The sequence below is a fragment of the Electrona antarctica genome (genome assembly GCF_951216825.1).
Source record: "Electrona antarctica genome assembly, contig: scaffold_304, whole genome shotgun sequence".
Lineage (NCBI taxonomy): Eukaryota > Metazoa > Chordata > Actinopteri > Myctophiformes > Myctophidae > Electrona > Electrona antarctica.
The window spans coordinates 44107-67500 of NW_027637357.1; the positions used below are offsets into that span (position 1 = coordinate 44107).

Genomic DNA, 23394 nt, shown 5'->3' on the forward strand with positions numbered 1-23394 from the left:
TGTAAGACATGCAATGAAGACATCTGCAAACTCTGCACACTATTTTGAATGATCCTTAAATACAAACGCAGGATTGTTTGGAGACACCAAAGCTTTAATACAGACAAGTCTGTTTTTTTCTGCTGTAGGAATATAATTAGGACAAAGGCATGTTTGGTATTCAATGTGACTCAACAGCTGGAAAAGCATACATTCCAAATGCAATATTTGATTTATTTACTCAATCTCTCTATAAACTATCAGTAATGGCATCTCAGGCAATGACTGGTACATTACTACCTATAAATCTGGCATTGTAGATTGAATGCACTATATACACATTTCACAAAATAAATGAAAAGGAAGTAGTGCTACATTTGTGGAGTGAAAATAATGGCAAAAAGCATGACACAGATGTAATACAGCGACTTAAGACAACAAAAGGAATGTAGAAATATCATGTGTTCTGAGCTACAGACAGACCATAATTTATTTAGGTCAGGTCAGTGAAAATGGATTATCTGTAGGCCTAGAAACTGGGATCTAACTGATTCAGCAAATGCTAGTTCAGTTTGTCTTGGAATAATACAAGTTGTTGGTGGGGGCCACAGCATGTTGTCCAGAGGGTGCGAAGTGGTGTTTACATCCTCCTGTGCACACTTTGTGAGGTTTCAGGATGGACCGTGGCTTGAAGCACACTCTTTGACTACTGCTCTGTGACACAGACACCCCATCACTTCAAAAGCTCCAAGCTCATCCTTGAGTCATGGCAGCCATTCAGCCTCTCGACTGGAAGACCGGAATGGTGTCTCTCCCCTCCTGTCTGCCCAGCCTACTCCCTCATTGCGGTGGCGACATCCTGCCACATCTCCATGTCAATTGTGTTGCAGGGGAGGGTTTCCTGTGAGCACAGAAGTATTTTTGTTAACAAACATGCACACTATGGTGTGTGTATGTATATATATATATATATATATATATATATTCATTGGCATCCGTCAGTCTCAAGAGACTATGGACACACACACGAGAAAGGGAGAGAGAAAGACAAAAAGAGCGATAGAGATGGCTTAATTGATGACTGACCTGAGGAGTCATTGTTACAGGCCTAGTACTTCCCCACATGCCCATCGGAGGATTGGTGCTGGATGAGCAGGGAAGGAGGGGTTCCTGTACATACAGAAGTATTTACACACATTATCAGTACTGTATAGAGCGTCACAGTCCCGCCTCCTGTCATGACGACGCCAGGCCCAGGAAATGAATCCCAATGCATTTTTCTCATAGACATTTCAAAAAGTATGTATTTAAAGACGGTTACGCCGCGGACAAAGCCAACTCCAGTCGTGACAAATCATGACAATAAACACAATATTTTGGACCAAACAAACCATTACAAAGAAGAAAAACAAAAAAGGTGTTGTAACCTGCCATTTTTTTCTACTTTCTAATTCTTTGTTTGGCCCAAAACATTGTGTTTATTGTCATGATTTGTCACGACAAGAGTTGGCTTTGTCCGCGGCGTAACAGTCTTTAAATAAATACTTTCGGAAAAGTCTATGAGGAAAATGAACAGAGAATCATTTCCTGGGCCCTGGTAGGGGACGGGACTGCAACGCTCTATATCGAGAGAGAAAGAGAAGAGTAGAGAGAGCTTAATTGATGACTGACCTGCGCAGCACTTCCCCACAGGCCCATAGGATGAGTGTCGCTGGATGTCCAGGGAAGGTCATCCTATATAAATGGCACAAGGATTCAAGTTTTTTTTGTTGCTTTTCCTATGTTTGACAGGAGTTTAGTCAACATTGGTTGCCATAGTTAGGTCCCAAAACTAATTTAAAATTTATATAATTTCTGACTACAGACCATGAGGTCTGTACACACACACACACACACACACACACACACACACACACACACACACACACACACACACACACACACACACACACACACACACACACACACACACACACACACACACACACACACACACACACACACACACACACACACACACACACACACACACACACACACACACACACACACACACACACCGTCTGTTGAGGCATGCTCAAATCCAAGATGCCAGGGCCCTGGTCAATGTCCTGGTCAATGTCCTGCTCCATCTATGGAATAACACAGTAGTGCGTTTAAAAAGCATTCTCGAGTCTAGAAAAGTACACTGACCAATCTCACATGTACAGTGTTCTTCCAGTCTGCTTTAATATCCTTATTTTATCTAATAGTTTTTATCCCACGATTTTGCAACCCAGTTTTTTCACCCAGTGCCAATTATCTAATGTAATCCTGGGCGCTACACTTCCTCTGCCAACCTGGGGGGGCAGCGGACTGACCTCATGCCTCCTATGCATGAGGAGTCCAAGCTGCTTCTTTTCACCTGACAGGGGGGAAATTCCCTGGCCGGACGTAGCGCGTGGAAGGAACACGGTATTCCAACCAGTTCCTTTCCCCTCCATCAGGCGCCCCGGCTGGCCAGGGGGAGGTAGTTCTCAACCACCACTGGGTCCTTAACACATGTATAAAAATGAAATGCACCCTTAACCTAACCATGGGTAAATGTTGAATTTGAAAAGTCATATGACAATGTGCAGATTAAACTACATACACAATATCACAATTGTGTCACATTCATAGTAATAGAACAGCGTATGCTTACCACATTTTCTCCATCCTCTTCTGGTGGATTTTCTAAAGTAGGTAAAGGGAGAGAAAAAAACAACAACATTGTCATCTCAGCCCACTTCGACCATCGCCTCTATCGCCAGTAGTTCACAGCATTAGTTTCCATGGTAAGTAATGTGGCATTGCTTTCATGAAACCGAATCAAGCCTCAACATATCCAGGTTAACTGGTGAAATTAATCTGGCCAGATTACCCATCTTTCATGCAACCGGTTAATCGCTGATCCATATTACATATACATTTTAAGTCAGGATATCTGTAAAAATCCCTTATCCAAGTTTCGTGAAACAGGCCCCATGTACTATGGAAAGTAGGGCCCTGAGAGTGTCCAAATGTAAACAAATGTACCCATGTGAGTGTAACAATGTGTTAATGTAACACCGAGTGTCCACATGTAATCAAATTGTCCTGTGTGGTAGTTTAAAAAGGCTTAATGAAACACTAGGTTAATTTTGACCCTCATGGGGGTAAAAACTTGCAGTGTTACCGTAGCATTCTGTATTTTGCAGTGCAATGCGTGTCCCTCATACAGAACAGAGACCTGGGGCCAGTGAGTTTGGCTGAAAATCTAATCTGGTGCAACGCTATAGGCATCTCTTGCAGTAATGCGTTACTACCAGTACCCACCTTCAAGGAGGAAAGCAATAGTGTCATTGTTTTCGAGGATGTTCCTCAACTGCGTGGTGCCATAGGCCGATGGCCTCTTAAAGGTGTAAGGGAGGCCAGTGACGATGATGGTTTTTTTGTTCTTTTTCACTGCATCATATGGGAAGGGCCCTTTTCCTCCTGCTTCTTCTAAGACACACACACACACACACACACAGTTACCGGATGGGAACAGCAAGGTTCCCAGTTCTAACCCGTGCTCCCCTAGAGTTAGTGTCGAAGTGTCCTTGAGCAAGACACTGAACCCCTAATTGCTCCCGATGTGCAGGTTGGTGCCTTGCATGGTTTCCTCCGGCATCGGTGTGTGAATGTAATGCACAATGTATGTAAAACCCCTTGGATAAAGGTGCTATATAAATGCACCATTTAAGACCCAAGACCAGATTCTACAAAATGTCTTCTAAATCATAACAGTTTTCTTAAAAACCTATGTTTCTATATCAGTGGTTTAGGACCACCAAAATTATATGCAATTGGCTGCCGACCCCCATCTGAAAATAAGTTGTTCCAGGGACCCCCCAGAAGCAATATTTGAGTTAAAAACTGGGAAAGAACATATATTTAAAGATTTGCACACCTTTTAATTAAAAAAAAGAAATAGCAGATCTAGTGCCGCACTATGAGCTATTGTTCAACAGCTAAAGTTTAAAATGATGGTTAAAGTGGATAAAAGCTATAAGGCGACAACGACACAGCCTCAGGTCTAAACCAGAGCGACAATAAGCATTATCATGATTATCATGAGTGGATCAGGAACAAGGGTAGGTGTAGCTATTAGTGCAGTGTTTAATTTCTATCATAAATGACAAACATACCATACTTTTTGTTGAAGAGGGCCTGAACCTTTTTTGTAAGGTCACTTTTGACCACTGCTGCCGTCGGTTTCTGCTTTTCCCCTGTTAGAAATAATAATTGTGGAAAAGATTACATTAACATACTGAAATTTCCTAAATTCATTACTATGTACTAATTAAGGATAACATTACCTGCAAACAAGTACTGTGTGAAACCTGGCATGGTTTGCTCCATGAATGATACCACACTGTTGGTACACACCATTTCTGTGGTTTTGGTGGATGGGTCATTCAGCATGATCCCCACATCCATCCCCTCGTCCTCAAGCACTTTCACCTATTCACACACACACATTTTGAAAAAAATAAATACAAAGAAGAGGCATGTGTTAGTGACTTATTGGTAGATAATTGTTTGTCATTTAATTTAGACACTTTGCTGCTGCACTGCCACTGCAGCATGAGGGTGGCTTTTGTTAAGAATGAACTAGGAAGAACATTAGGATTTTTTTATTCTGGTAAAACATTTTTGCTTGGTATAGCAGAGTGTACCGTTTTCATATCGAACCTGATGCACCATCTGGCTTGTTTGGTGTCAACATTCGAATACTCTGTGCTGTGTGACTGCTCTGCTTTTGCCGTTTTCCTGAAGAACGTGTACAGTCTGCAAGAGCCTCTATAGTCTACTCACGTGTATTATGCATTATAGGCTGGTGTTTGTTATTGTTACGTCTTGTTGATGTATCTGTCCGTTACGGTTTCTTATAAAAAATTATAACTAATAAAGAACAAACTAATAAAACGTTTAAACAAATACCACACACAATGCAGCAGTACCTTAAAATCCCAGCAGTAATTTGGCCAAACGAAATGACTAAGTGTACAGTGTAAATCAATAATGAAAAACCTATGTCTTAGTTAGATTTGATATAAACACAATGTTATCACTCCATACCACTTGAAAAATTTGACCTTTCAGCCATAGATGTGATTTTTAGGGCTCAGCCACTCCAAACCATTGTGTCTCCCATAACTGTATCTCTTAGACACTACGGACTGCCAATCTACTATATCTACGGTTAACCCATTGACGCATGGTGCAACCTATACGTTGTTCTACCTTTGATGCTGGTCTCATCAGCTATTGCTATACATGTTGCAACATAACTATTAAAAAAATCACACCCGTGTGAACTGAGTGGTGCAAGGTCTTATATAGCCTGATCAGCTGTGGTCTGACGTAATGTCAGTGACCATAGTAACCATGCTAATTTTTTTTGGTACGAACACACACGGGTACTAACAAAGCCAGTTGTTGGAGTGGTTTGCACCACTCAAAAAAAAAAGAATGAATCAGAATCCTTTTCAGAAACCTTAGGTCAGGCCCTAGAAGTTCTCAGATTCAGCCTCAGGCATCAATGGGTTAAGCATTTTGCAATGATATGAGTCGGTTTATTGGCCAGGTCTGAGATCTGTCTATTTTGATGGACATAAGATTTCAGAGAGTATAAACTTCAGAGAACTGAAGAATAGTGGGCTTTGTACTCATGAGTGCAATCAATGCTGTTGTTTATGCAAATGTGCCATTAGGCAGCTACAGACAGGCAATAGTTGATTACTTGTTCCATGTCCATTTTGTGATAAATCATCATCTTAGACTGAAAAGTGTTACAATGTATCTGTAGGAGTATACAAACAATCAAAATTAACCTAAAATATAAAAAGAAACTGTAGTCTGTAAATGGTCCCAAGTTCATACTTAGTGTCTAGATCCTGTTACCCAGAAGGACGTTTCAAAGGTAATTTTCAACTTAAATAGCTTCAAAGCTGAAATCCATCGTTATTGACTTTGTTTGAACTTTGGGTTAAGAAAGTGCATTAAGCACCCTGCACTTTTGCATGATAGGCATACATCATATGGTCAAAAGTAAGCAGCATTCTCTGCTCTCACTTTAGTTTTTGTATTGCGTTATTGTGTTTTCATGCATGGAATTTACTGCATGCATACTGCACATTTAGAAAGGCCCAATTAATTTCAATGGTACCGGCTACACAAGGTGCTGACACACAAGACCTGCATATGCAGGCTTTAAAAATCTGTGTGTGCGCATGTGCGGGCCTGTGTGTGTTGTGCACATATTATCTGGTATAGCTTGGCCATAAAAAAATTATAAAAATCAGATCACAGAAATGGTGAAAAAGAGAAAAGAATGGTTCTTCTCCTCAATTCAGTACAACATTATGCTTTTTACATGTTTTCAACAACTACTTTCTAAACAAATCTTTGTATTTGGTTTCCAGGGACTTTCATTCATTCATTTAATAAGTAAATTGATGTACAACCGTCCTTCTGGCTATGGGCTTTAGACACTACAGAGTTAATTCTTATGAAATAAACATAAGAAAATGAATAAATAAGTGTTACCGAAAGAGCAGATGAACATCAGAAGCACGAATCTTAGCGACACGTCAACATCAAAGCCCCGGAACATGGGGGAACTGGAACATCGGAACTCCAGAAGGAGGCCATCTGAACACATGCCGAACACCTTAACCATTCACCCGATCTACTATGAATTTATTCACAGTAGATCGGGTGAACCGTTACATCCAACCTGGTCTTTCAACTGCTTGATCAGCCTTTTTCGGCGTAGCAGCTTGGTCTCCTCATTTCCACCTCCTACATTTCCTTCTCTCGCTCTGCTGCTCCATGCAGTCTTCTCCTCTGGTGGCAATGCTTGCCAAGCAGCACCAGCTTGTCTAATGTCCCCTAAAAAGTATCATGCAGCATTATGAAATATGAATACAGGACAGCCTAAAGAGCTCAATAACGGTTGCCACGGCCATCTAGGGGTTTGATTGATTTAATATTTTAAATCTTTAGACAGAAATGCATAGCCAAACACTGTCTGAAAGGATTACACCAAAAAAGTAATTGCGGTCTTGGGGCACTTGGGGCACCCGCTAGCCTAGTGGTTCATCACAACTTTTGCTGCATGACTCCCCCCGTCTCTCTCCATCTTTCCTGTCAACCTTCACTTGTATTTATCAATAAAGGCAGAAAAGCCAAAAGCCCACTAGTATTAATGCTGCTAAATAAGTAAAGCAACCTCATGTTGATCAAAAAGGGCAACTTGATCAAAATGTATAGTAGATTGTTCTTTTGAGAGAGGAAACAGGTAGAGCCATACACAAAGGAAAATAAACAAATTTCAGGTTCTCTGCCAGCTAAGTGGCTTGCCTCGTTTGCCTCCTTAACCCCGCACCCCAGCACCAACCACCATAAAAAAGTGGATCATTCTTTATAGACAGAAATGTAATTTGCCTTCTTGACATGTATCTGCATACATACAAATATTTGCTGGCACAGATGATTAAGCAGCACATAACATGACAGAATATACCTTCTTTCATGTGGTCCCTGCAAAACAGGTTGTAACCCGTCAGGTTCATGCCACCCTTAAGACGCTTTGGCCTTCTGTTTCGGGATTTGTTTCCCACCCAGTTCTAGAGTAGAAAAGGCAAAGTTTAAGTGTATGGCGCACACACACGCGACAGCCCCACATGCAACAGCGACACACACACACACACACACACACACACACACACACACACACACACACACACACACACACACACACACACACACACACACACACACACACACACACACACACACACACACACACACACACACACACACACACACACACCTTAACAGTTGTCTCGGAGAGTCCAGAGGCAAGGGCAGCTTCTTTAATGAGGTCCGACCTCTTTGAGGTCATCCCCCTCATATAAAATGAGAGGAGGATGGCGGTCGACCCCCCTGACAGTGACATCTGTGGCAGCATACAAATAAAAAATACTTAATTTCACACGTAAAGGATACATTATACCAAAAAATAAGTGATTTCTACAAATAGTCCATTGGGTGAATGTAATCATTACACAGCTTTGAATAATTCCATTCTTTTCAGCAATGCACAATAGAGCCACGAATTTTAGCATGATGGCATTTTTTGCATTTAGGTATTTGGGTAAAGTAGCTCTCTACTCAGGGTGTCTTTCATACAGTAAAAAAACATGAATTTACTGTTCTCAAGTATGGTTGAAATTGAATTGTATCACTAGGATAGCGCTAGGCTACCGTATAGTTCTTTGCTCCGTTTCAGACATAAACTTGCACAAAGCCTTGCTTTAAAAGCTTGTCACCGCGGAGCTTAACAGAAGGACACACACTTACCTTAAGATATAGGTGGCGGTGCAGTAGTACAGTAGGACAGTACAGTACACACACACAATACAATATGCACTGTAGTATGCAGGCAGCAGCACAGAACTGGCGCGGGGCTTTTTAAGGGGAGGGGTACTTCCGCCCGTGAACTTCCGGTCCGGTCGGTAAACAATAACGCACATAAATGTTTATAATGTAATTATAAATAAACACGATGGCCCACATTGCTTGGCCCACATTACATTATCAAATAATTAAATATTTATTAATTAAATACGGTGCTCTTGTCATTTCGGTCGGCACAAAATAATACATGAATGAATAAATAAATACATATTTACATAAAAAAAATACATATACATTCACTGGAGGAAGATAAAATAAAATAAACTATAAACATTGCTTTAAATGTTATCAAAATGTATTTAAAACACCAAAATACTGAGTCACGTGACCATCCTTCATGGTATAGCCAGGTTGCCATAACAACCTCTCTCCCCCGTCTGAAAAAGATGGGCGGGGTGGCCAGGCGAACAGCCAATAGTAGAACTCGAGCATTGCATGGTCTTTTGTCAGTAATTCGGATAATTCTGAGCTCCCAGACTGCGCGAATTATCCAATCTGGGCGCATTCGATGGGAGACTTTTAGAGTAATTCCTGTGCATTCGATGGGTGGATTCATACTACATCGGGTGGGTGAGGCGAGGTTAGGTTAAATTTGATTCTTTTCATACACCGACTGGATCATTCCATGGGCGCGTCCATTTTAGACTGGCTTAGTGGCTTCTACACGTAAAGCGGCCCGCCCTCCTGTTTTCAGGATGGGAGGGGGGTTTTTTTTTTTTGGTTTTTTTTCTGATCACGTGAGCGGGACTAAGCAACAATGATAGGGCGATGGTTCTTCATTGTCCGGGTGGGTAAAAAGATGAATGAAAGTATGCTATAAAAAAGTGATTGAAACGTATTGATCCGTGATCCGCACCCGACGTTTGATTAATTGATAACGTATTGATACGCGATCCGCGTTGGGAGTGTTAAAGAACATTAACCCATTTTGACCTGAGATCAGATTCTAAAAATGTCTTCTACATCCTGACAGTTTTCTGAAAAAGCTGTTTTTATGTCAGTCGTTCTTAAATTTTTCAAAAAAAGCAGACCTACAAGCTCGTAGCGCGCCACTCGGTGGCGCGCTACGAGCTTGTAGATCTGCTATTTTTCAATAGCTAAAGCATAACATAATGCCAACACCAAAAGGGGTTCCCGCCCAAAATGTGTTAAGAAAGATCTTGTGTATGTCCTCCTCATTAGGATTATAAAGATTTGTTATGTGGCAAATTATGTGACAATGCATCTCAGGCGACTTTATGGAGTAACGTAAAAGTAATCTAACGAGTAGTGTAACTAACAGTAGTAACTTTCTCTAGGGAATAATCAAGTAATGTAAGGCATTACTTATTTCAAAAGTAATGTGTAGTGCATTACTTTTTTTGAGTAACGGACCCCAACTCTGCTACTAATATACTGATAAAGGCAACGGTCCCACACTTATCCTGGCTTGGCATCATGACAAAGCATGTTGTGCCATCAATAAGCAAACAGCCTGTCCTGCTCAAAAGTCCAATCAATGACCAGATTGTGCAGATGGACAGTCAACTGCCTAATTTGATAATCCTTACTGGTCATAATCCAATCGTAAGATTAGCCAGCCCAGTTTATATACCCCACTAAGCAGGGTGAGTGAGCATTTCCCCTTTATTGACTTCACCCACTTTCAATCTATCTTCAATAATTCTTAGTTCATATAATTTGTCTCCACTAATGCTCATGAGAAGATTGGTTAACCCATTTTGGGCGGGAACACCTTTTGGTGTTAGCATTATGTTATGCTTTAGCTATTTAAAAATAGCAGATCTACAAGCTCATAGCGCGCCACCGAGTGGCGCGCTACGAGCTTGTAGGTCTGCTATTTTGAAAATCGAAGAACAACTGACATAGAAACATAGCTTTTTCAGAAAACTGTCAGGATATAGAAGACATTTTTAGAATCAGATCTCAGGTCAAAATTGGTTAAACCAGCCTACCAGTGAGATCGCTAGGCAGGGTTTTTTCCAACAAGATTTCACCGTTTTCATTTAGATTTGTATTAAGGTGAGAACAATGAGCTTTGATTGTAGCATACACACTTTCCAGTAATAGAAAGCCTGCAGTTTGTATTACCTTGGAGGATTTCACATTGATGATGTCACTGGTAGGCGGGTTTCTGAACTGTCTACAGGCCTCCTCTGAGACACAGATGGGGTAGGGGTTTCTGAACTGTCCACAGGCCTCCTCTGAGACACAGATGGGGTAGGGGTTTCTGAACTGTCCACAGGCCTCCTCTGAGACACAGATGGGGTAGGGGTTTCTGAACTGTCCACAGGCCTCCTCTGAGACACAGATGGGGTAGGGGTTTCTGAACTGTCCACAGGCCTCCTCTGAGACACAGATGGGGTAGGGGTTTCTGAACTGTCCACAGGCCTCCTCTGAGACACAGATGGGGTAGGGGTTTCTGAACTGTCCACAGGCCTCCTCTGAGACACAGATGGGGTAGGGGTTTCTGAACTGTCCACAGGCCTCCTCTGAGACACAGATGGGGTAGGGGTTTCTGAACTGTCCACAGGCCTCCTCTGAGACACAGATGGGGTAGGGGTTACTGAACTGTCCACATGCCTCCTCTGAGACACAGATGGGGTAGGGGTTTCTGAACTGTCCACAGGCCTCCTCTGAGACACAGATGGGGTAGGGGTTACTGAACTGTCCACAGGCCTCCTCTTAGACACAGATGGGGTAGGGGTTTCTGAACTGTCCACAGGCCTCCTCTTAGACACAGATGGGGTAGGGGTTTCTGAACTGTCCACAGGCCTCCTCTGAGACACAGATGGGGTAGGGGTTACTGAACTGTCCACAGGCCTCCTCTGAGACACAGATGGGGTAGGGGTTACTGAACTGTCCACAGGCCTCCTCTGAGACACAGATGGGGTAGGGGTTACTGAACTGTCCACAGGCCTCCTCTGAGACACAGATGGGGTAGGGGTTACTGAACTGTCCACAGGCCTCCTCTGAGACACAGATGGGGTAGGGGTTTCTGAACTGTCCACAGGCCTCCTCTGAGACACAGATGGGGTAGGGGTTTCTGAACTGTCCACAGGCCTCCTCTGAGACACAGATGGGGTAGGGGTTACTGAACTGTCCACAGGCCTCCTCTGAGACACAGATGGGGTAGGGGTTTCTGAACTGTCCACAGGCCTCCTCTGAGACACAGATGGGGTAGGGGTTACTGAACTGTCCACAGGCCTCCTCTGAGACACAGATGGGGTAGGGGTTACTGAACTGTCCACAGGCCTCCTCTGAGACACAGATGGGGTAGGGGTTACTGAACTGTCCACAGGCCTCCTCTGAGACACAGATGGGGTAGGGGTTACTGAACTGTCCACAGGCCTCCTCTGAGACACAGATGGGGTAGGGGTTACTGAACTGTCCACAGGCCTCCTCTGAGACACAGATGGGGTAGGGGTTACTGAACTGTCCACAGGCCTCCTCTGAGACACAGATGGGGTAGGGGTTTCTGAACTGTCCACAGGCCTCCTCTGAGACACAGATGGGGTAGGGGTTTCTGAACTGTCCACAGGCCTCCTCTGAGACACAGATGGGGTAGGGGTTACTGAACTGTCCACAGGCCTCCTCTGAGACACAGATGGGGTAGGGGTTACTGAACTGTCCACAGGCCTCCTCTGAGACACAGATGGGGTAGGGGTTACTGAACTGTCCACAGGCCTCCTCTGAGACACAGATGGGGTAGGGGTTACTGAACTGTCCACAGGCCTCCTCTGAGACACAGATGGGGTAGGGGTTTCTGAACTGTCCACAGGCCTCCTCTGAGACACAGATGGGGTAGGGGTTTCTGAACTGTCCACAGGCCTCCTCTGAGACACAGATGGGGTAGGGGTTTCTGAACTGTCTACAGGCCTCCTCTGAGACACAGATGGGGTAGGGATTTCTGAACTGTCTACAGGCCTCCTCTGAGACACAGATGGGGTAGGGATTACTGAACTGTCTACAGGCCTCCTCTGAGACACAGATGGGGTAGGGGTTACTGAACTGTCCACAGGCCTCCTCTGAGACACAGATGGGGTAGGGGTTACTGAACTGTCCACAGGCCTCCTCTGAGACACAGATGGGGTAGGGGTTACTGAACTGTCCACAGGCCTCCTCTGAGACACAGATGGGGTAGGGGTTACTGAACTGTCCACAGGCCTCCTCTGAGACACAGATGGGGTAGGGGTTACTGAACTGTCCACAGGCCTCCTCTGAGACACAGATGGGGTAGGCCGTAGGGGTTACTTTATCACCACCTGCTGTTTCCTTGAAGGGTGTATTTTAAGTTAACCCATTTAGGCCTGACCTCAAAATTTAAAAAAAAATCTTCTAAATCCTCCAGTTTTCTGAAATAAATATTTTCACGATTTTTCAAAAATAGCAGAGACCTACAAGCTCGTAGCGCGCCACTCAGTGGTGCGCTATGAGCTTGTAGATCTGCTATTTTTCAATAGCTAAATTATAACATAATGTTTAAAACACCAAAAGGGGTTCCCACCCAGAATGGGTTCAGATTCTGCCAGGTGACAGGTAGATTCTGCCAGGTAACAGGTACCTTTCTGCCACGTGGCATTCTGCCAGGTGACAGGACCAGGACAGGACCAGGTGACAGGCAGAAATCATGTCCCAGGGCTTCATTTTAACCTTTTCTTACACATATCCTGCCATGGCAAGCTGTCCTTCTCACCCATTGAGATGCTGTCCTTCTCACCCATTGAGATGCATGGTAAATTACAGGATTTCTCCATAAATATAATTGATTGTTTCAGTAGCAAGAGCTTCAAAATGTCTTCAATCTATCAAATCTAGTCAACCAGGCCTGCATATGCACTGGACAAATGTGCATGACATTTCAATGAACTAGTAGAAATATGTAATGTTAGAGGGTGAAACAGTATGCAACTCAATCAACTTACGACCGCCACTTTCCCCACCTTAAGCTGTGCAAATAACACCGACTGCTATGAGGTGACGACAGCTTGCCATCCTTAACCCATTTTGACTTGAGATCAGATTCTAAAAATGTCTTCTACATCCTGACGGATTCAAAAATTCAAAAATGAAACACAGTGAGGCAATGTTCTAGCGATATTAAATACCTTAAGACGAGCCTGCTCGTCATGCGTAACCAGCGCATGGCGCAAAATTAATTACTCAGGTCCTACGGTCCCAACGTGTTAACGATTCATCGAGTATCAATTGATGGACTGTCGGGAAATGCACGTTTTCATAGTAAATGCGACCTGCGGTCTGTAATGGATATTCTAGAATGTCAAATAGATTGCCAAATATATGCATAATTCTGTATTTCTCTGCCTTCCATTCAGTATCTTTGCTCGCCAATGTGCTCAGTCTAATTCAACTACAGCTGTCAATCTAACAGCTGACTTGACTCCTCCATGCTGTCATCAGCAAAGGTATACTTATTTGTGTGTCGCCCTTATGTTTAGTGCAGATCCTTATATGGACATTCAGTATAGCATCTCTGTTAAGACAAGACTTTAAGGACTGTCTGAGAATGAAAGTAGGGGAGGCTTGCGCCCGGAGGGGCTGCTGGAACAGGCAAGGAGACCTGTTCCTCACTCTCTGTATGTTGTTACTCTGCTGAATGTTCTTAATACATTCTCAATACTTCACCCTGAAGAACTTTGTCATTCCTTCATCTTTGGAAGATTATTTAATCTACAACAGGTCGCAACATGTGCATGGAACGTGCCAAAGCAACAGTCTTATCAGCATTGAGCCATGAACCAATTGGCTCATGTAATACTTGTGCAATCACTGTAATAATTATGCAATGGTGATGTGTTACGTTTGTCAAAGGCTGACTGTGGGTCAAAGGACGACACGAATAAGAACCCAATGGTGATGTGCTAAGTTTGTCAAGAGACAAAACAAAGAATAAGAACCCAATGGTGATGTGCTAAGTTTGTCAAGAGACAAAACAAAGAATAAGAACCCAATGGTGATGTGGTTCCAGAGACAAAACAAAGAATAAGAACCCATGCAAAGTAACATGTCTGAGTTTTATACAGTACATCCGTTAGGGGGCTGTAATAACCATTATGAAATGTTACTTACACAAATAATTGCGAATGTGATTAATAATAACCCATCTTGGAATGCCTCATCAATTACTGATTGATCCAGAATTCCCATTCTACATTCTCCCATTCTGACCTGAGATCAGATTCTAAAAAATGTCTTCTACATCCTGACAGTTTTCTGAAAAAGCTATGTTTTTATGTCAGTCGTTCTTCGATTCTACTGATTGATTCTACATTAATACATCAATTACTGATTGATTCTACATTCCTCCCAGGGCTCGATAATAACAGCTAGTATTCCCCTCCTCTACACACCCAAACCTCTTCATCGAAAACAGCCGATCTACAAGCCCACAGTGAGCATTTATTATGAATAAATATTGACAGCATAGTTGGTTTTGTTCTGAACTGGCTCTGTGTCTGTCTTACAGTCACAGACACTTAACCCATTTTGGACTGAGGTCAATTAAAAAAAAATCAACATTTTTCATGTCAGTGGTGCTCAACCTTTTTCATGTCAAGGACCCCCAGAATTATCTCTATTGGGCCACGGACCCCCCATCTCAAAGTATGTAGTTCCATGGACCCCCCCCCCCCCCCCCCCCCCAGAAGCCAATATTTTAGTTAAAAATGTTCGCTCTGAAATATATATTCAAAGATTTGCGCCACATTTTTACGACTTTTCAAAAATAGCAGACCTACAAGCTCGTAGCGCGCCACTCGGTGGCGTGCTATGAGCTTGTAGGTCTGCTATTTTTCAATAGCTAAAGCATAACATAATGCTTAAAACACCAAAAGGGGTTCCCGCCCAGAATGGGTTAAATCAATCATAAGTCAGAAGGTAATGTATACAGTATAGAGACAGATGACTGACCTCTGATCTGTTTTCAACGTATTAACGATGGGCTAAAACACCTCTGATCTGACCTCTGATCTGTTTTCAACTTATTAACGATGGGCTAAAACACCTCTGATCTGACCTCTGATCTGTTTTCAACGTATTAACGATGGGCTAAAACACCTCTGATCTGACCTCTGATCTGTTTTCAACGTATTAACGATGGGCTAAAACACCTCTGATCTGACCTCTGATCTGTTTTCAACGTATTAACGATGGGCTAAAACACCTCTGATCTGACCTCTGATCTGTTTTCAACGTATTAACGATGGGCTAAAACAAGCTCTGATCTGACCTCTGATCTGTTTTCAACGTATTAACGATGGGCTAAAACACCTCTGATCTGACCTCTGATCTGTTTTCAACGTATTAACGATGGGCTAAAACACCTCTGATCTGACCTCTGATCTGTTTTCAACGTATTAACGAAACAAATCAGACAAAGTTACGAATAGGCCAGACAGTGGAACGTAACCAACAGTAGTTGCTTTTGTACAATTCTGACGTAGGCTTTACTTTTGAACTCAAAACCACTGGAACAGTCGTCAGTCGACACGAAGGCTTTTCATGGAGAAATACTGTGAACCACCTGCCTGTCACTCCCTCAACACTAGTGATGTGAACTAGTGATGTGAACCACCTGCCTGTCACTCTCTCAACACTAGTGATGTGAACCACCTGCCTGTCACTCCCTCAACACTAGTGATGTGAACCACCTGCCTGTCACTCTCTCAACACTAGTGATGTGAACCACCTGCCTGTCACTCCCTCAACACTAGTGATGTGAACTAGTGATGTGAACCACCTGCCTGTAACTCTCTCAACACTAGTGATGTGAACCACCTGCCTGTCACTCCCTCAACACTAGTGATGTGAACCACCTGCCTGTCACTCTCTCAACACTAGTGATGTGAACCACCTGCCTGTCACTAGTGATGTGAACCACCTGCCTGTCACTCCCTCAACACTAGTGATGTGAACCACCTGCCTGTCACTCCCTCAACACTAGTGATGTGAACCACCTGCCTGTCACTCCCTCAACACTAGTGATGTGAACCACCTGCCTGTCACTCCCTCAACACTAGTGATGTGAACCACCTGCCTGTCACTAGTGATGTGAACCACCTGCCTGTCACTCCCTCAACACTAGTGATGTGAACCACCTCAACACTAGTGATGTGAACCACCTGCCTGTCACTAGTGATGTGAACCACCTGCCTGTCACTGTCTCAACACTAGTGATGTGAACCACCTGCCTGTCACTAGTGATGTGAACCACCTGCCTGTCACTGTCTCAACACTAGTGATGTGAACCACCTGCCTGTCACTGTCTCAACACTAGTGATGTGAACCACCTGCCTGTCACTGTCTCAACACTAGTGATGTGAACCACCTGCCTGTCACTGTCTCAACACTAGTGATGTGAACCACCTGCCTGTCACTAGTGATGTGAACCACCTGCCTGTCACTCCCTCAACACTAGTGATGCACCGAATATTCGGCCGCAGAAAATATTCGGCAAAAAATGGCTAAAAATGTATTTTCGGCCCGAATAGGCAGAAAATATATCACCGAATAGTGTATGCAATTAATGCATTCAAAAGAGCTGAATCAATGTTTTATGGACCCATAATAGTGATTATTATTTAAGTTAAGTTTTGCCATAACCATTTATTTTGGCATAAATCAGGTAGCTTTAAGGTACGGCCATGACAGCAATGGTAGGAAAAAAGATATATATATATATTAATCATATTCGGATAACCGGCTATTCGGTTTTCGGCCAACTATTACCTATATTCGGTTTCAGCCAAGAATTTCCCTTTCGGTGCATCCCTACTCAACACGGATAAAAGCAGTCTTTAGGTATAGATTCTCAATGTGGACATTATGTGGGACAGTCTGAAAATATAGTCAATTATTTGCAACATCATTTACCAGGCCAGATATTATCACGCAAGGCCCAGTTCTGGCCCACAGGCTGCACATTGGTTACAACTGTTTTAGATCAACTCTCCACACAGTGGCCTAACCACAATATACATTATGGGTACTAGTAGGCATCAAGAAAAATAAACTTGAATAAAATACAATATCACATGCACAGTATACTGTAGCAGCATTATGGGCAGATAAAGGCAAACATGACATCCTGCACGACAGTGCACGTGCACAGTGCACGTGCACAACACGACAGTGCACGTGCACACGACAGTGCACGCAGAAACTATTGTGTCATTTCAAAATTGCAAGTACAACAGCAAAGTCAACAAATCAAAGGCTATTCCTGCTATAATTCCAATAATGATGATAGTGAACTGGGCCATTCTGCAGAATGACTAGCCTACTTTATGTTTGGTGATGTCAACACTTTTCTACTTTGTACTCAGGACAAAGTAGAAAAGGACAGGACGTTTTCTTGTAACAAGTATGTCTTAATTTGTGGTATTGCTAATGTTCTAAAAAAAAGTGGGGTCCAGGCCAGGGTCCCTCAGGTCCATGGGGGGGGGGGGGATCCAAATAGATCTACCAGCTCGAGCTGCACATCTGACATTTTTTAACTTAAAAAACAAACAAATCTTAAGTTAAAAGTATTGACATTTTTTGAATATATTGTTTTTCTTTCATATCTTGCCTTCAGGGAGTCCCTGGCGCAAAACATCTTCAGATGGGGGTCGGGTTGGTGACCAAATATCAAATGAGGGCAGGGCCCCTTGAGATGAAAGTTTGAGAACCACTTCCTTACAGATCTGTAAAGTTAATAGTTCTCTCCCCTTGAAATCACTAGCATTGTTCACACGTCGTTAACTTGCCCCTGTTTTGAGCGCCTTGCTACATTTATCGTGTACATAAACCTTCAGATTTCAAATATAAAGTGCTCACCCTCGAGGCCATGGATGTTGGCATTTTGCACGGGCCGGGCATCCATTAATTAACTCCATATTCTTTAATAAAATGCATTTTAATCCGATCGGTGTCCAATAAGTTATAATTCTGTATCAGAGTGCAATACACGTCCCGACCGATAGGGGCACGTAGTTGAAAGCATGTGAAAAAAACCTGAGAAACTGGCCGGCGTTTTTTTTGATTGATTGAAATATGTATTAACAGTTTACAGTACATTTCAAGCACAAACTCAATACAAAGGCTGTTAACTGTGAGTGGACGACCCAATTAAGCATTACACTTGTTTACAAGAGGGTCCACCATGTTCAATTCATCGGTCGGGCTAAACACGCTTTTTATTGCAGAATACGGAAAGCACAAGTGTCAATACCCGCCCGTGCACAACCCTAACATCCGTGGACCCCGGGGCGAGCACTTCATATTTGAAATTGGAACGTTTAGGTACACGTTAAACCTTGTAAATGGGGTGCAGTACTTAGTTTAGACTAGTCATTGGTTAGACCAGTCATTAGTCCTACAACTGCAATCTCAAACCCTCACCCTAACCTCCCACGGGGCAGCTAGAACGCTAGAACTCCTATTCAATCACGCAATTGTTTTTTGTTTACATCTGTTCTAGATGATGTGACAGCAACACTCCATGCATTGTTGACACTGCACTCTTCCTGGTCTACGTGAGCTGGTGTTAGACCCCTCCAGCCCCAGCTTCTGCTCCAGCTGCAGCTTCCCTATATCTTTATTTTTTTATTTTTTATTTGTTTTGGTCAATATACATAATTATCAACTTACTTTTGTAAAAAAAAGGTTTAGGGAGAAATTCCCCTTTAACCCATGTCTAACCAATGACTAGTCTAAACTAGTTTGTTCTTCCAACAGATAGCAGACCAACAACACTGCGCGTCTAGCCGCTCACTGACTCACTAACCTGCCCACTTCCCGAGCCGCTTGGGGGTCACGGCGCCGCCGTTGCCCAGAGCCCACACCCTGAGGCCGGCCAGCAGGCTGTACACGCCGCTGAACGCCATCCAGGCCGCGGTCAGCGCTCCCAGCCAGAAGAGTGGCGTCTCCGCCGCGCGTAACGTGCGTATGACAGCCTCCCCGTTCTCCATGCTTCTCGCGCTACGCAGCAGACTTTATGTATTTATTTATTGTTTTAATGTTGACGGAGTGGAGAGAGAGACCACTGGTTTAATAGTATGCATATGAGTTTAAAAAAAAGCGTCCTGACAGTTAAGTTGTTGCTGCCTGGGCGTTCTTCCCCTTCCGTGTTGACGCTTCCGGAGCTGTAATCAGCCGAGCTGTTGATTGGTTGACGTCGTAGCGCGTGAAGCTACGTGCGTTCTCATTGGTCGGGTCGACGCACGTGGCTTTTGATCGGTTCCCTTCCCTGCAATGTATTTTTCGAGAACATTTTGATTGATTGAAATATTTATTAACAGTTTGCAGAATTACAGTACATTTCAAGCACAAACTCAATACAAAGGCTGTTAACTGTGAGTGGACGACCAAATTAAGCATTACACTTGTTTACAAGAGGGTCCACCATTAATGTATTATGTTTGTAATGATGGCTTCTGCATCATTACAAACAGAAGCCAGGTTTACAATCACTATCTAATAGTATCACTAACTATATAACTCATGCATATCATATGTCGGTACAGCAGCAATGTTATCAAGCCGTTATTGTGAGTGCATTCTGCTGGCCTGGTTCTCCTGCCTTGTTTAAATATTGACGCTTTGCTTCCACCAAGTGACAGAACAGTGATATTACACCAATGATGTGAATGCTGGTTTCAATGTGATTGATTGATTGATTGATTGATTGATTGATTGATTGATTGATTGATTGATTGATTGATTGATTGATTGATTGATTACAGTTTGCAGAATTACAGTACATTTCAAGTACAACTTTTACAATACAATTTTACGGGGGCCAGTTTCGAATTGCAGCCGTCCGTAGGTGCCCTTTGTGAGCGGTTTTGAAGGAGTCTAGGGATTGCATGTCTTAATGACTGTTGGTAGGGCGTTCCACATTTTGGTGGCATAAGAGAGAAATTAATTTAGTCCCTTGTTTGTGCCGAATCTGGGTTGTACATGGTTTGTTGAACACTGGACTTCGTTGGTGTAGCGAATCTTGTGGACCAGACCCATTGTAGTAGTAGTAGCCTGACCAGTTTGTTTTGGGATGTCTAGAGCCTTGTTTTAAGGGCCTTAAGGCTCATTCATAGTCTGGATGTTCGGTGGTGAGGTGCCCACCGAACTACAACATGATGTCACAAGCCGCGGTGAAGAGCAAACCACCGCTACCGCCCCAGCCCTTCTCTCTTTCTTTTTTTTTCAGAGCTGAAATTGACATGTAAATATGAAATAAATGCCCAAACATGTAGCTAGGTGTAATGTTAGAGTTCACAGAAGACATGTAAATATGAAATAAATGCTTAAACATGTAGCTATAGGTGTAATGTTATAGACCACAGAAGACATGTAAATATGAAATAAATGCTTAAACATGTAGCTAGGTGTAATGTTAGAGACCACAGAAGACATGTAAATATGAAATAAATGCTTAAACATGCAGCTAGGTGTAATGTTAGAGTCCACAGAAGATATGTAAATATGGAATAAATGCTTAAACATGTAGCTAGGTGTAATGTTAGAGTCCACAGAAGTGAACCTTACAAGCCTGTTTTCTCAACTCGCTGTTTTCTGCAACACATTACTCTATAAGCCACATCTCCAAAACTGGTGGGTCAAACTGAACAACCAATATGTCAATTTGAAGCTATGATTCCCTGCTTTCATATTACATGAAAAAACGAAAATTCAAAAAAATCCAATGGCAGTCCCTCAGTCAAATTTAGTCACACATATATATTTGCTATTCAGACAGCAATGAGTAAAACACTCCTCCAAAAAAATAACACCTGTGTGAAATGAGCGGCGCTCTTATCATTATACATCATCTGATGAACAACTGAATTTATGTGATTGGTTGGTTAAATTTACGTAATTTGGCGGACATTTGATCTAATTTCTCCTTCATTGTCAATGGCAAATATTGAGACGTGTGGAGACAAAAGCTGTATATAGGAGGGGCTAGCACCCCTCATAAATGTAGTCTCTGTGACACATCTAGGGGCCACAATCTGAATTCAAAGATTTTCCTAGAAGCTTTGTCATTGGTCAAAAATGAAATGACTAACCAATCAGGAAGTAGAAAGGCAAATGACAAAGCTTCTAGGAACATCTTTGAATGCAGATTGCGGCCCCTAGATATGTCACAGAGACTACATTTGTTTTGGGAGCGTTTTACCCATTGCTGTCTGAATACAACAAAAAAAGGTCATTACAATTTTGAGAAATACTGAAAAACTATTGCTTATAGCAGCTTTAACATATTGAGGTTAGGGTTAAGGTTAGGTTCATTTAAACTCTAGACGGGCCCCAAAGTTATTAGTGCAGACGCGCCCGGCAGCCGGCGAGAACTAGAGTTCTCAACAGGCCCGAAAGCCTGTGTCCTCAGTGAGGAGGTGAGCAGTATGGGTTAGCGTCCCAGCCTGTGTCCTCCGTGAGGAGGTGAGCAGTGTGGGTTAGCACCCCAGCCTGTGTCCTCCATGAGGAGGTGAGCAGTATGGGTTAGCGCCCCAGCCTGTGTCCTCCGTTAGGAGGGGAGCAGTATGGGTTAGCGCCCCAGCCTGTGTCCTCCGTGAGGAGGTGAGCAGTGTGGGTTAGCGCCCCAGCCTGTGTCCTCCGTTAGGAGGGGAGCAGTATGGGTTAGCGCCCCAGCCTGTGTCCTCCGTGAGGAGGGGAGCAGTATGGGTTAGCGCCCCAGCCTGTGTCCTCCGTGAGGAGGTGAGCAGTGTGGGTTAGCGCCCCATCCTGTGTCCTCCGTGAGGAGGGGAGCAGTGTGTGTTAGCGCCCCAGCCTGTGTCCTCCGTGAGGAGGGGAGCAGTATGGGTTAGAGCCCCAGCCTGTGTCCTCCAGGGTGAGCAGTATAGGTTAGCGCCCCAGCCTGTGTCCTCCAGGGTGAGCAGTATGGGTTAGCGCCCCAGCCTGTGTCCTCCAGGGGGAGCAGTATTGGTTAGCGCCCCAGCCTGTGTCCTCCGTGAGGAGGGGAGCAGTATGGGTTAGCGCCCCAGCCTGTGTCCTCCGTGAGGAAGTGAGCAGTGTGGGTTAGCGCCCCAGCCTGTGTCCTCCAGGGTGAGCAGTATGGGTTAGCGCCCCAGCCTGTGTCCTCCAGGGTGAGCAGTATGGGTTAGCGCCCCAGCCTGTGTCCTCCAGGGTGAGCAGTATGGGTTAGCGCCCCAGCCTGTGTCCTCCAGGGTGAGCAGTGTGGGTTAGCGCCCCAGCCTGTGTCCTCCGTGAGGAGGTGAGCAGTATGGGTTAGCGCCCCAGCCTGTGTCCTCCATGAGGAGGTGAGCAGTGTGGGTTAGCGCCCCAGCCTGTGTCCTCCGTGAGGAGGGGAGCAGTATGGGTTAGCGCCCCAGCCTGTGTCCTCCAGGGGGAGCAGTATGGGTTAGCGCCCCAGCCTGTGTCCTCCGTGAGGAGCGGAGCAGTATGGGTTAGCGCCCCAGCCTGTGTCCTCCGTGAGGAGGAAGCCCAACAACCCTCGGTGAGGCCTTTAGGAGGGCCATTATAATCCACCACTCCTGAATGAAGTGCCTGGTGCTGGGAGTCTGGTGCAACGCACAGGTCCTGGGCCTGGTGAGAGCAGGAGTGGACCTGGTGAGACGTAGGAGGGGCCCGGACAGGAGTCAACCCACAGAGCCTAGTCCTTCCACGCACCAGAATCTGGTTCTCCCAGTCCTGGCAGAGTAGTTCCGGAGCAACGGATTGTGTGGCCTTGCTCATTCCCTGATGGGACTGATCGAGGGTAGCTACTGGGACGTAAATCGGGATCACTGAGGATACGTCCCAGGTGATGACCTCAGGATACATCACTGAGGATACGTCCCAGGTGATGACCTCAGGATACATCACTGAGGATACGTCCCAGGTGATGACCTCAGGATACATCAC

The 23394-nt window shown here is 44.1% G+C and overlaps 2 protein-coding genes across 2 annotated transcripts in view; both read right to left on the reverse strand.

The window, feature by feature from the left end:
- LOC306918974 (very-long-chain 3-oxoacyl-CoA reductase-B-like) overlaps window positions 1-19658 on the reverse strand; it is a gene marked incomplete at its 3' end in the record, with an annotated part of 61892 nt that extends 42234 nt beyond the window's left edge. Inside the window, exon 1 of the mRNA XM_079531812.1 lies at window positions 19295-19658. Coding sequence (XP_079387938.1) covers window positions 19295-19478 — 184 coding nt within the window. The remainder of the gene's footprint in view (window positions 1-19294) is intronic.
- LOC306918973 (uncharacterized protein) lies at window positions 371-8466 on the reverse strand. The gene is made up of 12 exons (XM_079531811.1): window positions 8392-8466; window positions 7862-7987; window positions 7553-7655; window positions 6574-6918; window positions 4341-4485; window positions 4170-4250; window positions 3316-3483; window positions 2663-2694; window positions 2040-2111; window positions 1651-1713; window positions 1066-1149; window positions 371-880 (listed from the first exon to the last, which is right to left on the reverse strand). The coding sequence occupies exons 5-12, from the start codon at window positions 4459-4461 to the stop codon at window positions 812-814; spliced, it is 690 nt and encodes a 229-aa protein (XP_079387937.1). The 5' UTR covers window positions 4462-4485; window positions 6574-6918; window positions 7553-7655; window positions 7862-7987; window positions 8392-8466; the 3' UTR covers window positions 371-811.
- Window positions 19659-23394: the final 3736 nt, after the last annotated feature.

What these genes read in the sequence shown, in the direction of transcription:
- LOC306918973 (XM_079531811.1), bottom strand. Translation starts at nt 4,461, where the DNA reads ATGGATGTGGGGATCATGCTGAATGACCCATCCACCAAAACCACAGAA. An exon ending in TGTGGGGAAGTGCTGCGCAG is followed by an intron (nt 1,150 to 1,650) that starts GTCAGTCATCAA and finishes CTGTATGTACAG; the next exon opens with GAACCCCTCCTTCCCTGCTC. An exon ending in CTGTAACAATGACTCCTCAG is followed by an intron (nt 881 to 1,065) that starts GTCAGTCATCAA and finishes CTGTGCTCACAG; the next exon opens with GAAACCCTCCCCTGCAACAC.